The 17,466-nt window shown below is 37.3% G+C and overlaps 1 protein-coding gene across 1 annotated transcript in view; it reads right to left on the minus strand.

Moving 5' to 3' along the window:
• Nucleotides 1–17,466, minus strand: part of PCM1 (pericentriolar material 1) — a 98,611-nt gene that overhangs the window by 4,187 nt on the left and 76,958 nt on the right. The window contains exons 30-32 of the mRNA XM_008572384.1: nucleotides 13,977–14,052; nucleotides 12,392–12,464; nucleotides 11,466–11,722 (exon numbers count right to left, since the gene is read on the minus strand). Of these exons, the coding sequence (XP_008570606.1) occupies nucleotides 11,466–11,722; nucleotides 12,392–12,464; nucleotides 13,977–14,052 (406 nt within the window). The remainder of the gene's footprint in view (nucleotides 1–11,465; nucleotides 11,723–12,391; nucleotides 12,465–13,976; nucleotides 14,053–17,466) is intronic.

Below are 17,466 nucleotides of genomic sequence, written 5' to 3' on the forward strand. Positions count from 1 at the left end.
GGTACGGGCGCGACACTGAGGGTTGCGGTCCGTTGCCAGACACGACAAAAAGACAAAAAAAGACAAAAAAAAAATAATAATAATAATAATAATAATTATAAAAAACAACTCTTGTTGCTTAATATGTTTACAGAACACACCAGAGCTATATCCAGCAGAACATAAGTAAACATTGACAAATTTTTCAATACAGCAACTCTGTTGATGCTCAATTAGAAAGATGAGGTATGAATTTAGTAACTCACTTCTATGATCACCTGAAACTGTTTTTTTTTAAGTTGAATTCTTTTCTTCTCCTAGTTCTCCCTTCTGATTTTTAATAGTAATAGCTCTACCAATCACCCAAGTAGAAACCTTAGGTTTTTCTTTTTCTTGTAATACTTCTCACCCACCCCACTCTTGTTCAGCTTGTATTTCATACTTATATAATAAGTTTGATATGATAGCTTCCTAACATAGCTTCCTTGTCAACACCTTATACAGTCATCAGATTAATCTTCATAGACAATGACTTTGACCGTCTTACTTTCTTGTACAAAAACCTTCAGTAGGGATTCCTACCTAAAATTCAAATTCAAGAGCCTCTTTAAGTCTTCCGATCAAGATAGCAGAATAGACAGTCCCCAGCATCGCCTTCTCCCACAATCGACCAATTTACAACTATTAAAAAGCAACAAACTACCAAGCTAGGGCCACTAGAGCTCAGGAGAATAGGAAGAAACACCTACAGAGTTCATGAAGGTGGAAGTTACGATGAGAGAAAGGACGGACCACTCTGACTATTTCCAGCCCCGGCCACATCAAGGCTGGCCCTGGTGAGCACACCTAGCAAGAGCTGGTAAAAGCCGCAGCTGTGCCCTTCGCATGAAATTGCTTGGAGAATGAAAGGGAGAAGAGGGCCTTGGGTGGTAGGAACGAGGGGCCACAGACAACTGAAAAAAGGAGTCACTCAAAGGCTGGTGAGACACCACAAGGGACCGGACACATGGCCCATCCCGTGGGAAGTGTTTGGAGTGCGGGCAGTTTAGTGGGAGAGATGGGCCTCCCAGGGGAACACTGGGGCACAGCTTGGACAGCTGATGTGCCCTCCAATCAGCACAGGCCCACTCAGTGGAGACAGGTCAGGAATACAGAACTGCAGGGGGTGCAGCTTGCTGAAAATACACAGGCCTAAACCAGAGTTTCCACAGCACAGAGGTACGGGACCTCACAAGACCTGGAAGTGCTTACAAGGTCAACAATTAAAACCTGAGCTGCACAAAAAGCCTTCGCCAGAGAATCAGCAGTGAAGCAGCAATTTAGCTCAACCATAGGGCTCAAATGCTGGTTCCCACAGGAAGTTTCCCCATTTTGGAAGTAAGCAAAGGATGACAAATTAGTTCCAGTGCAAAGTTTAAGTAGTGGGCATAGCAAATAATCCAACACAGAGCTGAAGGAAAAAACAAAAAACCCACAGATTAGAGACAAAGTTCAGATATTAACCAATAAAAGTCTACCACCACCAAAGAACATCTATAAAACCTAGAAGGACCGGAAGCCCCTCAGGCGCCTGAGCCAGTGTGGTGGGAGGACGAAGATCTCAGCCATGCCTTCCACTCATGTCCACATCGAGGGCCTCGGCCACGTCCCTGCAACGTCCACATCCAGCTCAATGCTGACCACCAGGCTACCACCAAAAGCATCCTGGGCTCCCAAGCCAGGACAGAGGAGGGCTGAGGGCCTAGGCCATGGACCCTCCTTCCAAAGTCCACTTCCAGCCAAGCCACAACCGAGCCACCGTCGGAAGCCCCCTGGGCTCCCCTGCCAGAATGAGGCAGGTGCCATGGGTCTCAACCACACCCCCCCTTTCTGTTTCTCCTACCCTCCTCCCTCCCTTTCCCCCTCCCCACAAATGCTCTGCAACATCTTAGAATGTAAAAAATAATAATCTTTTTTTTTAAAAAAGAGCCTCTATAATCTAACTTCAATTTTAATTTTTTAAAAGTGAAGCATGTTCTTTAGACCTAAAAATACTTGTCTTGGTTCAAATAATGTTATAAATCTCTTCATTTTTGCTGATAAGAGAAAATAAAGTATATAAAACATATACAACCCAAGGATCCAAAAAATAACTTACTTTCTTTAGAATTTAGTTAAACCAAAGCTACAGAGTAAAACTAAACTTATCCATTTACTACTATAAAAGAAAAATCTGAGGCATAATAAAATTTTAAAGAAGTTCATTTGAGTAAGAAGCAACTTAAGAATTGGGAGCACCAGACCGAAAGTTTAGTTTTCAATGACAAAACATCAGAGACAGGATTTTTTTGGAAAATGCAGAAGCAAAATACAGAAATTATTTGATTGGTTTATAATTACAAAACTGCCTTTTTTTCAGATACCTTGTGAAAAGTCCCTGATCACATAACCATGTATTAGTTGGCTATTCATGATTAGCTGGGGTTAAGTTTTAGTTCTAACATAAGCCTTTATCAGATGATGACCCAAATTAAGTTTTGCTTATGTTTGCGGTTTAAGCAAGATCAAAACTATTTTTAAGGCCTTTGGTTTTGTTTGCTCATGAATTTTTCAAGCCTGTTCAGAGTCACATAGCTGCCATCAGGAGTTACACAGTTAGTGTTGGCTTCCTCCAGTTGCCTGAGTCCGATGGCAAACATTTGATGTGTGAGTGGCTACTGGAGAGCATTCAAAATCTTTGAGGGTATATGATGCATCAGGGGAATAAACAATAAGTATAGGGAGAATAATAGCCAATGTAAAAAATAATAATCTTTTTTTTTAAAAAAGAACCTCTATAATCTAACTTCAATTTTAATTTTTTAAAAGTGAAGCATGTTCTTTAGACCTAAAAATACTTGTCTTGGTTCAAATAATGTTATAAATCTCTTCATTTTTGCTGATAAGAGAAAATAAAGTATATAAAACATATACAACCCAAGGATCCAAAAAATAACTTACTTTCTTTAGAATTTAGTTAAACCAAAGCTACAGAGTAAAACTAAACTTATCCATTTACTACTATAAAAGAAAAATCTGAGGCATAATAAAATTTTAAAGAAGTTCATTTGAGTAAGAAGCAACTTAAGAATTGGGAGCACCAGACCGAAAGTTTAGTTTTCAATGACAAAACATCAGAGACAGGATTTTTTTGGAAAATGCAGAAGCAAAATACAGAAATTATTTGATTGGTTTATAATTACAAAACTGCCTTTTTTTCAGATACCTTGTGAAAAGTCCCTGATCACATAACCATGTATTAGTTGGCTATTCATGATTAGCTGGGGTTAAGTTTTAGTTCTAACATAAGCCTTTATCAGATGATGACCCAAATTAAGTTTTGCTTATGTTTGCGGTTTAAGCAAGATCAAAACTATCTTTAAGGCCTTTGGTTTTGTTTGCTCATGAATTTTTCAAGCCTGTTCAGAGTCACATAGCTGCCATCAGGAGTTACACAGTTAGTGCTGGCTTCCTCCAGTTGCCTGAGTCCGATGGCAAACATTTGATGTGTGAGTGGCTACTGGAGAGCATTCAAAATCTTTGAGGGTATATGATGCATCAGGGGAATAAACAATAAGTATAGGGAGAATAATAGCCAAGGATTGAAAAATCCCTCTAAGATCCCCAGGAACCAAGATTTAACAAACTGAAGAAATCAAAGGAGGAGGCAGCGCTTATCTGATGAAAAACTCAAATTTGTTCTTTAAGATTTTTTAAATACAGGGCAAAAGTGCCTGATTTTGTTAGCATAAAAACAACACTTTTTGCCAGTTAGGGCACAAATTCCTCCCTAAGTATTAACAACTCTTCTATTTTGGAGTACCCCTAAGGCCAAATTATCCATCTCAGATTATACTGCTTAAAGAGAATTCAAAGTTATCATTAAAACTTTTTTCAAGAATTGCTGAAATATTAATAAGTGATTTTTCCAACTCAGACACTCCCAGCTGAAGAACCAGGGCTCTTTCAAAAGAACAATATCCAAAATTTCTTCCTTTAACTGTGTCTGGGAGACCAAGGGGGTTGTTTTGTGTGTACACTTTATGTACAAATGACCCTAAGTTAAAGATTTCACTAGCATTTAGAAAGTAATATCTGGTCATTTTAGATAGGAGATAGTCCAAACCACAACATCCAGACCATTTAAGTGGGAAAGCCTTTATATATTTTGTTACCACACAATAATCCAATATTATTAAGAGAAAGGGTCAAAGTGAATCCCCTTACCCACCATATGAGTGATATAAATGTCATGGTTATTCTTTTTCATATCTGAATCTGCACAATGCTAGGTTGAATGGTTATGGTTTAAACTGGAGTAGGAACAAAAAACATTTCTATGTATTTGATAAAGTAACCCATGTTTACTGTCACCAAATAAGGATGATTAGGTCCCTTTCCAAATATGTCCCAAGTATTGATCTATCCAATAAACAAAGCTATCATTTATTTTACGGAGTAGACCTGTAAAGGCATTTTATTTGCCTCTAGAGTTCCCACTGAATCAATGTCTAGTTTCAGTTTTCTAATGATATCGTCAAAGACATCATGGTCATGTTCTAATTTTATATCTGTGTCATTATATATAGAAGTCCAGTGCCTCTATAATCTGCCTAGATTAAGCCCAGTTCAATTATAACTTTTTATGCATAGCAATAAATAACCAATAATGAAATCAGTAGTAATTATAGGCCATGACTTTGCTTCTATAGCTTCTTCCCAGCGCCAACTCAGTTGATCATAAATATCAACTGATCTGCCAACGGAAGGATACCAAACCTTTCCATAAAGCCAGGTTCCTGAACTTCTCATCCATGTGTGATTGGGAGCAGGTTCTAAGATTAGTTGTAATTCTTCCCATTTATCTAAATGACTACATAGTCAGCAACTGCTTTGGTTAGTGAGACTGGCTATACTTTGAAGAGCAGACCTTAGTTTTAGTAGTGAAAGTTCTTAACAAAAGTAAACATTTGAACATTTTGTGTTAATGCAAAACAAAAACAAGTCTTAGTCAATGGAATGAAGTCTTGCTCCGTCATCTTGGGAAAGCTGTCTACTTCATGACACTGTCTTCTTCTAAGGAAGGCTTTGCCTTGGACATGCTTACTTTTAAGTCACCTGTAGGTTGACAAGTTTGCTGTAGTGTGAGCTGTAAGAAGAACCTGGTATGGTCCTTTCCAATGAGGTTCAAAAGCAGTTATTCTCTGGTGCCATTTCCAAAAGACCCACTCTCCAGGTTCTAAGTTATGGAAGGTTTGATATCATCAGTTCATGGAAAGCCTCCTTAACCTGATGGAAATAAACTTTGGCATAATGTATCAAGGACTTGCAGTACTAAGTCATATCAGAGCTAACAAGTGTAGGGGGTACATGGGATTCTACTATTAAAGTCATAGGTCTTCCAGTAATTATTTCATAAAGGAGCAGTTTGTGTTTTCCCACAGAAATTGATCTAATTGCCATTAAGGCCAGCAGTAAAACATTAGTTTAGCTCATTTTAGTTTCAAGATACCATTTGTCCATTCAATCTTTCTAGAAGACTGAGGACAAGGGCAATGGTAGTCCCACTGGGTTTGTAAAATCTTACTTAACTGTTGTATAACTTGTCCAGAAACATGAGTTCCTCTACCACTGGAGATCTCCCCAGATATGCCCCACAACGGAAACACATTTCCTAATATTTTTTTTGCCACTATTGTGGCATCAGCCCTTCTACAAGGGTAAGTTTCAATCCACCCTGAAAACAGGAACACTAATAACAAGAATATATTGATATCGCAGTGAAGGTGGCAACTGAATGAAATCCATCTGCAGATGTTCAAATGGTCCAGCAGGCAGTGGAAACATACCACTTGAAACCTTAAGGGTCTTTCTGGATTATGAGTTTGGCAAGCCAGATATGGGTTATAAACCATTTTTGCTACTTTAGAACAATCACCCCACTAGTACTCTTTAATTTGTACCATTTTGTTTAAACCATGATGATGGGTTCTGGAGTGCAGAGCCTCCAATAATGGCAATTTTAGGAACTCAGGACCAGGTGGCCATCCAGGCCCTCACTGAGTCCTCATTGAGCATTACATGTGCATCCTTTTAGATATCATTTTTGTTTCACTTCAGGTACACAGCATTGTTTACTGAAAAAATTATCATAAGTGATTTGTTTTGGATCAACTTTATGGAGTTCATTCAAATTGTATACTTTAACAATTTCAGTTATAGCTGACTTGGCATGAAAGTCTGCTAATGGATTTTCCTGATATTCAGGTTCAGTCCAAAAAGTACAAGCTTCAATTTTAATAAGAGCAACTTAGGGTAGCAGAACAGCTGAAAGAAGCTCATCTATGTGGAGACCATTTTTGAGGGGGGTTCCACTAGAAGTGAGAATGCTTCTTTGTCTCTATAACATTCCAAACTTATGAAACACTCCAAAGGCATAGATATACGTAGATACTATGGAAATATTAACTGATTTGTCTTTGACTATATGGCAAGCCCTAGTAAGAGCACATAATTCTGCAGGTTGTGCTAACTTAAAATGTGGAAGAGCTCCCTTTTCTATTAGTTTATATTAAATTGTTACAACATATTCTACTTGGTATTTTCCTTCTATATTTTTGCCATAAGATCCATCAACAGAAAGTATTAATTCAGGATTATATAATGGAGTTTCACATAAGTTAATGGGAAGAGTCAATAGTTGTGATACCACATTCACAGTTACAGTTTTCTCCATCTTCAGGCAGAGGCAGCAAAGTGGCAGGGTTAAACAGATCAAAATGTCTAAGATGGAGATTTTAATTTTACAAGGTGATAGAAAGATTTGGCAAAATGTTAGTTTACTTGTTGAAAAATGCTGGGTCTGATCAGAATTTAGTAAGCTTTTGACTACATGTTGATCTTAAAGGTAAAGTCGATTTCCCTAATACTAGGTCAGATGAGATTTCTACCAATTTGGCTGCTGTCAACACTGCTTTTAGACAATTTGGATATGCTCTGGCCACAGTATCTAACTGTAGCCTATAATACGCAATGGGTCAATGTCTTCCCCCATGTTCCTAAGTAAGGACTCTCAAGGCCTGATTATCATGTTTGTGAACAAAGTAAAAGGTTTTGAATAATTTGGGAGTCCCTAAAGCTGGAGTTTGTTTTAAGGCCAGTTTTATTTGGTTGAAAGCTTGTTCATGATTATCTTCCCATGGCAAAGGCTCTGAGACAGAGTTTTAAGTTCATGTAAGGGGAATGCTAGCAGACATGAATTTGGGACCCAAGATCTAAAGTATCCTGCAACACTGAAAAACCCTCTTAATTGTCTTTTAGTTGTAGGCCTAGGGAACCCTTAGATTGTTTTTATTCTTTCAGGTAATAGGGAAATTCCCTCTGCAGTCAGTTCATGCCCAAAATAATAGACCATTTCTCTAGAGAAATGAAGTTTTTCCATGGAGGCTTTACAGCCCTACTAAACTAACTGCTGTTAAGAGAAAAAATCAATCTATTTTAGATTCTTCTTTGGTATAATAGCAGATCATCTACATATTGAATAAGAGTGGAATTTCTAGGGAACTGTAAGGTTGACAGGTCTTGATGTAATGCCTGAGATAAGACAGGGCTTCAGCAAACCCCTGTTGCATTACAGTCCAGGTGTACTGTTGGTTTTTCCAGACCAAGACAAAACAAGTACTGGCTCTCCTTACCAACTCAAATACTAAAAAAGGCAAGGCAAAGATCTATCACTGTAGACACATTAGATAGCAAAGTGCTATCATTTGGAATCACAGGAAATCTTGGAATTATAATTTTATTTATTGCACATAAGTCTTGAAGAAATCTCCAACTTTGTTAGGTTTTTTAACTGGTATAGTTGGAGTGTTACAGAGACTAGTACAAAGAACTATAAGTCTTTTTTTTTTTTTTTTTTTACTAAATCCTCTACAACTGGTGAAAGTCCTCGAAGTGCCTCTTAAGTTTAAAGGGTATTGGGACAATTCAGGCAATGGCTTAGGACAGTCTATTTGAATTTATATAGGTGCAGCACTTTTTTTTTTTTTGTCCTTTTTGAGACCAGCCGCACCACGCTCAGCCAGTGAGCGCACCAGTCATCCCTATATAGGATCCGAACCCGCGGCAGAGCGCTGCTGCGCTCCCAGCGCCGCACTCTCCTGAGTGCACCACGGGCTCGGCCCAATAGGTGCAGCACTTTTAATTTTCCCTATGTCAGCTGAGTAAGAAGTCCACAAATATTTGAGTCTTTTAAAAAGCTCAGAATCAACGTAAGTTTGGTTTCAGTATTACCAGTTCCTGCTTGTAGGGAACATGTTCAGAAAGGTCAGGAAACTCTAGGATTGTTTCTCCCTCTGAAGAGAACTTTATGTGTCCTCTCAGTTTAGAAAGCAAATCTCATCCCAGTAAATTTACCGGAATGGTGTCACAATAGGAATGCATGCTTTTCTGAGAATGGTCCAAGAGTTATCAGGACTGGTTCAGAAAAGAAAATTCTCTGAACTTGACTTGAAACCCCCATCATGGAAATATTTTCTTCACTGCAAGAGATGTGTTGATTTATTAGCATGGGGTTTAAAATGAGTAAGATGGCTTTGGTATCTACCAATACCACACATGACTGCCCATTAATCTCTTGGTCTTAGTTTCCCCATATTTAATTAAGGTATTTTATTGATGTAATTTACTGGTGAATCCTTCAGAGCCCCATTAGTGTTGATTACTATCGAAAAGCATGACTGCCCATTAATCTCTTGGTCTTAGTTTCCCCATATTTAATTAAGGTATTTTATTGAAGTAATTTACTGGTGAATCCTTCAGAGCCCCATTAGTGTTGATTACTATCGAAAAGGTCAAACCCTTGGGAATTTATTACAGTGGGGAAACCGTCTAGGCCAAAAAGGGTAGGTCCATTAGAGGACTTACACAAGACAATCATTTTGCCAACTGCCTGACTGTTTACAACGGTGGCAAACACCTTAAGGCACAGGGTTTCTCTCTTTTGGACCTCTCAATTTTGAGTTGTAATATGTACAAGGAGGGCCTCTTGGTCTTTGTTCTTGTAGTTGTTGTAGCTATAAAGACATGAGCTTATTACCCTGTTCATTGTTTTCTTTCAGCATTTAACTTTTTTTCTCTTTTAATTGATTTCTGATTTGTTCTAAATTTCTCTCAAAATGTTCAACTATGGTAACCAATTCAACCATATCAGTGACTTTCTTCCCAATCTTATGCTTTTTAATCAAATCACCAAAGCTCTGGTTCGAACCCATTAATGAATAAGGCCAGAAGAGCCATTTCAGCTCCAGCAGGAAATACTCTCTTCTATATTTTAAGACCAGAATGCTTAACAAATGAGATTTCCAATCTAGCCCTGTAAGCAGAAACTGATCCATCTTTTTCCTGTTTATATGACTGAATAATGGACTAGTCAATCTTTTGTGGGAGGACAATAGAGATAGCTTCTAAAAGTTTTTCAGTGGTTTTTCTGGAATCTTCTGGGCCATCCTTACAAGTAGCTCTTGATGGGTCAGCAATACTTTCCTCAGGCTTATCTCATCCTGCTTTAGTCATCCATGTATGTGTTTCCCCAGGTCCTAATATCGTGTGTATAAACTGATACAAATCAGAAAGTCCACAGTCATAGGCTTCTAGGAAAATTCTAAATTCCTCAGCAAATTTTTGTGACTTTTCCTTGGATTTGGAAATTCTTTTGCTATGGCTCCAAGTTCAGTTTTTGATGGAGTAAAAGTACTTATAAGAGACAACCCTAGCTGTTCTGAGAGCCTAACTTTGTAAGGTATCAGCCTAACTTCCCTTCCCCTCATTATCCTCAGGGTGAAAGGGTAATTGAGCAAAAAGATTAATAGGTTCAGAGCAAGAAGAGAATTGACCAAATGGGTTAGTGGATTTGGAATAATTAGGTCGAAGAGGATAAGAGGAGGAACTGGCCAGAGTCACACCAGTCACCATGTGATTCTTTTTATTTTCATCGTCAATTTATTGCTTAAGCTTTCCATTTATTTGCCTTTAGTAAAGAGTGTTTTAGAGAGGCCAAGTTTGGAATGAGTCAATCTTTCAAAAGCCTCTTAATACCAATAAAAAATGCATCCAGTTGTTTCTGAGGTGTTTGGGATCCCTTCTTCTCTGATGTGCCACATAAATAAACAATCTTATCTAAATGAAAACTCCTTCACTGTGGCCATCATCACTTTAAATCAACTCTGTTAAAGTATGCCCATTTCTCTAGAAAGGTACAGGTTTGGGGTCCAGGATTTCTCAACATAAAATGTGCTGGTGTCCCAGACTCCTTAGATGCAAACAAACCCATAATAACTTGTCCTTCTAAAACTTACCCACCTGAGGCCTCCAACTTGACCCAGCCCAGTTCAACCTGTCAAACACCCAGTTCGACCTTTGGATCCAACAGAAATAAAATTACTCAAATAAACTCAAGAGAGCTCAGGATGCAAATTATGAAGCTCAAAATCCAAGAGGGACCCATCACCTCCAGATGCAGAGAGAAATCAGTGAGAACACAATGGGCTCAGTGGGTACCTTTTGCCTGGTTTCTCAATGCTCCTGAGGGCCATGGGGCTGGTCTCCTTTGAACCTCAATTCTGACACCAAACTTAAAAAAAAATTTGAGGCACAATTTGGTTCTGGAGAAATAAACCACATTTATTGGAAAAATGTGGAAGCAAAATAAATTATTTGACTGATTTGCAATTACAAAATTGCCCCCTTTTAAAGTACATTGTTAGAAAGTCCTTAGTCACATAATCATATGTTAGCTGGCTACCTATTACTGACTGGGGTTAAGTTTTAGTTCTAAGATAAGCATTTATCAGAAATGATCCAAGCTAAGTTTCATCAATTCAAGCATGGTAAAGGCTATTTATAAGGCCTTTGTTTTTGTTTGCTCATAAATTTTTCAAGCCTAGTCTTCATTTAACTTTGCTTTTACACTACTATAAGTGCAGATTTCCTAATATATCTTTCCATCATTCACTGTATAGAGATAAGGACTCTATCACTGTCAAATTGTGTTATTTCATATCCCGAATGATATTTCGTATCTCTAGGTCCATCAAAGATTTATAAAATGTTCTAAATCGTTAAGAAGTCAATAGTGCCTAGTGCACAAGATTAATAATGATTCATGTATCATTATCAATTCAGATCTGAACTTGAACTCTTTCAAAGCTGTCACCTATAACTCATCTCTTTCTTCTCAAAACTACATAAAGCAGAACAGCTTTTAGATTTTGAGATGGTCATCTTAATTCATTATCCCCCTTCTGCTGAAGTTTTAAATAAGAGTAATAAGAAGTAAAAATGTCCCAACAGATTCTAAATCTAAACACAAAGTGGAGTTTGGTTTATATGCTGCAAACGTTAACCTGAAAATGAAGAAGTATGCACAGAAATGAAAAGCATAAATATTCAGAAATGCAAATGATACATACATAGTCATTCACTAACACTGGAGATTCAGTATCAGGACTTCCAGCCAGAGAGCTTTCAGGAGTTTCCTGAGCAGATTTAACTTCTTTGTCTTTAGGCACTACGGTTGCAATTTCAGTTAAAGGTAACGGCAAAGGGTTAGGTTGTTTAGATGAATCAGTAATAGTAAGCGAGTCCTTATTGGCAGCACTATTTAAAGGTTGCTCATTTTCCAAGATATTGAGGTAACAGGGTTTCACAGGAGACTTATCTTGGTCATCTGTCATCAAAAGAAAGTCTTAACATCAGTGTAATGCCATAGTTGTTACATTTCACTCTCTATTACACTACATGATGATAATATGCATGAATGAGAATAATCAAAACATTTAAAACACAAAAGAAGGCTGCCTGGTTAGCTCAGTTGGTAAGAGCACAGTACTGTAACACCAAAGTCAAGGGTTCAGATCCTCTTACTGGCCAACTGCTCAAAAGAAAAAACCCCACAAGAGAAAAAGCAACTACAAATTTTCCTTATCGATTCCTTATCAATGGTTCCAAAATTTATTTGGTCAGATTCATAGATTCAGCTGGGACATTTTAAAAATTATACTCCTGAAATCTACCCAATTTCTAACAAATTAGGATTTTCAGGAGTGAGGCCCAGGAATGGGTATTTTTTTCTTTTTTAAATCCCCTACATTTGTATCTGAAGACACTACTTGCAGATTTTCTGTGCCGGTAAATATTTGTCAACTTTTCTTTAACAGCTGTTTGTGGAAACAAAGCCCTCTATGTTTTCTACAAAGGATTTATGGGGAGAATTAAGATTGCATCAGGTCCAAAGTACCTTCAAACTTAAATAGCTAGGAATTTACATTTTTTAGTTTTTAAGCACATAAAGGGCACTTAAGAAAATCTTAAAATTTAACACATTTAGATTTCTTACCTTTAGTAGTCGGTTCTTGTTCGGATGGGACATTTTTGCTTTCTGCTGTTTTTTCAAAGTCATGTTGTAGAACCTACAGGGAGAAACCTGTTTTAATAGCAGGACCTAAAATACATGGTCACTATAAAGAAGATAGTTACTATCATGTGGTTTTTGTCCAACCCAAGAACTTCATACAAATAGAATTTAAAAATAACTTCTAGGGACGGCCCGGTGGCGCACTGGAGAGTGCGCCGCTTGGGAGTGCGGCGGCGCTCCCGCCGAGGGTTCGGATCCCATGTGGAGACCGGTTCCTGCTCACTGGCTGAGCGCGGTGCGAGCGTAATGCCGAGGGTTCGGATCCCATGTGGAGACCGGTTCCCGCTCACTGGCTGAGCGCGGTGCGAGCGTAACGCCAAGGGTTGCGATCCTGTTGCTGGTCCCTGGTACGGGCGCGACACCGAGGGTTGCGAACCCGTTACCGGTCAGTAAAAAAAAACGTTACCGGTCAGTAAAAAAAAGGACAAAAAGGAAAAAATAAATAAATAAATAAATAATAACTTCTAAAAGTGTTTCAAGAAAGCTTTGGTTGCAATTTCAAGATGGTTAAGAAAAAGGTTTCCTTTTCTTTTTAAACAACCACAAAAGAATACAGAGAATTGGAATAAAACAGATCCCACTATCCTTATTATTTTTTTCAGATTCTATCTTAAGTAAAACTAAAATATGTAGACATTAAGTGAGTGGGAGAGGAACTGAGCACAAGAAGAGAAAGATGAACAAAGTTAAATACCTTTAGCAGGGAGGTAATAAAAACTGAGATTCACCTCATAATTGGAAGTATGAGATCAGATCTAAGAAAGAGTATAGTGATGGGGCAGAAGCTGGTGATGGTTGTTTAGAACTGTTTAAGGAAAATGTGGACAACTAAGTTCCCTCCCCTAACCACAACAGAAAATGGAAGATTATATTTTAGAGAAATTGAACTAGTAAGCCTCAGACCTGGGGGCCACTGCGGGTAGGGGTGAGGTACATAAGACATGGATGAGGACACAATAAAGTGTGACACTGCAAACAGAAGGATTTAGTGCAAGTCTGTGTAATGGTGGTACCCTCAGCCTCATTCCCACACCTAGCTCCAGAATACCAGCAGCCAAGCATATATACCCCCAAGCAGGAAGAGACTGGAGAACCTTTCTTGGGAGAAACTAAACCAACCCAAAGAAAACACCAATAGAGGGGCCGGCCCGTGGCTCACTCGGGAGAGTGCGGTGCTGATAACACCAAGGCCATGGGTTCAGATCCTATATAGGGATGGCCTGTTAGCTCTATGGCTGAGCGTGGTGCTAACACCACAAAGTCAAGGGTTAAGACCCCTTTAGCAGTCATCTTTAAAAAAAAAAGAAAGAAAGAAAGAAAAAGAAAACACCAATAGATACATTTGGGAGAGTTTCCATCAAAAAGTTCAGTGACTACACAAATGCCTTAGGATGATACCCAAAAGAACCCCAACCAGCTTTTTGGTATATCTTTATATACCAAAAATATAATATAATATTGTTTGTTTAAATAATATAATATTGTTTCTTTCTTTAATATAAACAACCAAAGGTTCAGCAGACATTTGGAGAAAGCCTCCAGGTGGATAAGAGAAGATATGGCTTCCATGAAATAACAGGGCACTACAAAAACATAACAATGAAAAGAAAAAGTGTTTAGAAATTAAAAATATAACATGAAATAAAAATAATTTTGTATAAGAGGTAAAGGAAATCTCTTAGAAAGTAAAACAAAAAGATAAACCAACTGGAAAATTTAAAAAAGACAGGAGAAAAATCAGAAGATCAACCCATGAGAACTAATAACATCTGGTAGTATTAATTCCAGGAAAGAGAAAATGGTGTGGAAAAAATACAGAAAAAAAAAAAGAAAATTTACCAAACCAAAAGTAATTATATAGACTAATAACATCTGGTAGTATTAATTCCAGGAAAGAGAAAATGGTGTGGAAAAAATACAGAAAAGAAAAAAGAAAATTTACCAAACCAAAAGTAATTATATAGACTGAAAAGACCCACTGAGTACCCATTATAATATAATGAATGAAAAAAGACTACACTGTAAAATTTCAGAACTGAAGGGAGAAAAGACTTGAGGGGGAAAAAAAGATATACAGTAGTCCCCTTTTGTCTGTGGGGTATATGTTCCAAGAATATATACCCAATGGATGCCTGAAACCCAGATTGTACAGAATCTTACACAGTCATGCACTGCTTCATGATGGGGATTCATTCTGAGAAATGTGTCATTAGGCGATTTCGATTCCACTGTTGTGCAAACACAGACCTAGATGGTATAGCCAACTACACACCTAGGCTCTATGGAATAGCCACATCATACATGTGGTCTTAACCCAAACATTGTTATGCAGCATATGACTGTATATACTATATTTTTCCTATACATACATACCTATGACAAAGTTTAATTTATAAATTAAGCAGAGTAATAGATTGACAATAACTAATAATAAAATTGAAAAATTTTAACAATATACCAGCATTACTCTTGCACTTTGGGGCCATTATTAATTACAATAAAGGTTACTTGAATATAAGTACTGCAATACCACAGCAGCTGATCTGATAACCAAGACAGCTAAAAGTGACTAAACAAGCACAGATACGCTGGACAAGGGGATGATCTACTGGGCGGGTTGGTGCAAGATTTCATCATGCTACTCAAATGTGCACAATTTAAAACTTACGAATAGTTTATTTCTGGAATTTACCATTTTATATTTTTGGACCATTTTACTCCATTTTATATTTTTGGCTGACTGCAGGTAACTGAAACCATGAAAAGCAAAACTACAGGTAAGGGGGTACTACTATCACACAAAAGATAAGAACTAAGAAAGGCAATGAACTTCTCAGCAGCAACACTGGAAACTAGACAAAGCAGTGCCTTCAAGATCTGAGGAAAAACATTTTCAACATGGAAGAATTAAGACTTTTCTCAGACATATAAAGTCTAAAAATATTTATTTTTTATATATCCTTTTTCAGAGAATTACTGGAATTTGTGTTCCACTAAAATGATGCAATGAACAAAGAAAGACAAAGACTGGATTCCAAAAACAGAGATCTGATAAAGAAAAAGGACAAGAAAGATTCCCAAGCTGGTCTATTCAGCAGATCTAAAGAATAGACAAATCTAGAATGGAGCAGGGACAGGGAATGTTCCAGGAACGAGGATAAAAAGAAAAAAAAAAAGGTGACAAATTTAGTTCATGTAGAAAATTCTACTGGGAGATGTATACTGGTATTGGAGGGTATAGCAAAGACTTGGGTATATTTAATTTTCAAAGAAAATTAAGTAAATAAAAAATTAAGGCAATTATTAAATTCAGGAGAAAAATGTACAAGCCTAAGCAACAAAATATTTACTTGGCTCAGCAGTCAATAATATTTATATAGTTTGGTTAAATCTAAATATTTGGTTAAACATAAATTTAACCAAAAGAGAGAGAGAGACACACACACACATATTCAGAAAAATCAAAGTAAAGTAAACAGCAGAAAAAATTGTTCAAAGTATTGCTTCTGGGGCAGGATGAAGTGGAGATAGGAAATGGAATGATTTTATTTTTGTTACATACTATTTTCCATATAACTAGGAGAAAAACTTAAAAGATTAATTAAAAACCCAGATCTTCTAAAGTAATCTCACAGTTTTTAAAACTTGTTACAGAAAACAAAACATTAAAGTGCTTTTAAAGTTAAACATTTTCAATCCAGACACCAAAAAAATAAAGTTAAACATTCCTGAATATAAAACAAACTACTGTTTCAGATTTTAAAAAGCATATTAAAGGGCTTCTATTCATGAAAATGAAGTGGAGGCAAGAAACAGAGCCTGCCAGGGATCCTAGCCTGGAGCCTAGGGCAGCCCCCTCAGCCAAGAGACAGGCAAGAAACAGAGCACACCTGGGGTCCTATAGGGGTAGGGTCAAGGGCAGGCCCCTCCACTGGAAAGCAAGAAACAAAACACCTGGGGTCCGAGGCTGGAGCTGAGGACGGCATCCCCTGCCTGGAAGCAGGCAAGGAGAAACCTAAAAACACCACTTCCATGAGGGTAGTCCACCACAGCCACCACAACAGCTACCACCACAGCCACGGCTGCTGCAAAAATGGCTCAATGCCACAACAGTAGCCACAGCCACCATGCAGGTAGCCCTCCAGGCACTCGACTGCAGTGACACAAAGAGAGTGACCAGTGGAGACCAGAAAAAGAAGAGGATGTCTCTCTCCTCAAAGCCCACTTCAGCATAATAGAAGAAAGAACTGCTCTACCATGTCCCTGCTTTATTTCTGATTTTAATATTTTCATCCTCTCTTTTTTCTTGGTCAGTGTAAATAAAGGTTTGCAAATTTTGTCGATCTTTTTCAAGAAACAACTTTGTTTTGTTGATTTTTCTCTATTGTTAATTCCCTATTCCATATATCTCTGTTGTAATCTTTGTTATTTCCTACTTATATTTTGCTTTGGGTTTAGTTTGCTCTTCTATTTTTTTTAAGATAGAAGTTTATATTACTGATTTGAGATTTTTCTTATTTTTAATATAGGTGTTTACAAGTATAAATTTTCCTCTAAGCAATGCATGAGCCCTGCATCCTATAAATTTTGATACTGTGCTGACTTTTATCTTAAACTACTCTCTAATTTCCCTGTGACTTTTCTTTTTACCCTTTGTTTACTTAGGAGAGTGCTGTTTAATTTCTATAAATTTGTTAATTTTCTAAATTTCCTTTTGTTATTTTGGTCAGAGAATACACTTTCTATGATCTTTGTCTTTTTAAATATATTAAGACTTGTTGTGGGGCCAAAAATAAAATAAAAATAAATTTTAAAAATATATATGTTTCAGCACATATACACACCTCCATTATGTATGCTGATTTATTTATGAATCATATACATACTATGGTATACATTTATTATGCATATAATAATATATAACTAGAAAGTTTTAAAGAAAAAAGTTTAAATATAGAAAAAAAGAAAATGAGAATAGGGAAGCTGTAAATTTTGAC

This window comes from Galeopterus variegatus, unplaced genomic scaffold (assembly GCF_000696425.1).
Source record: "Galeopterus variegatus unplaced genomic scaffold, G_variegatus-3.0.2 Scaffold778, whole genome shotgun sequence".
Taxonomy (NCBI): domain Eukaryota; kingdom Metazoa; phylum Chordata; class Mammalia; order Dermoptera; family Cynocephalidae; genus Galeopterus; species Galeopterus variegatus.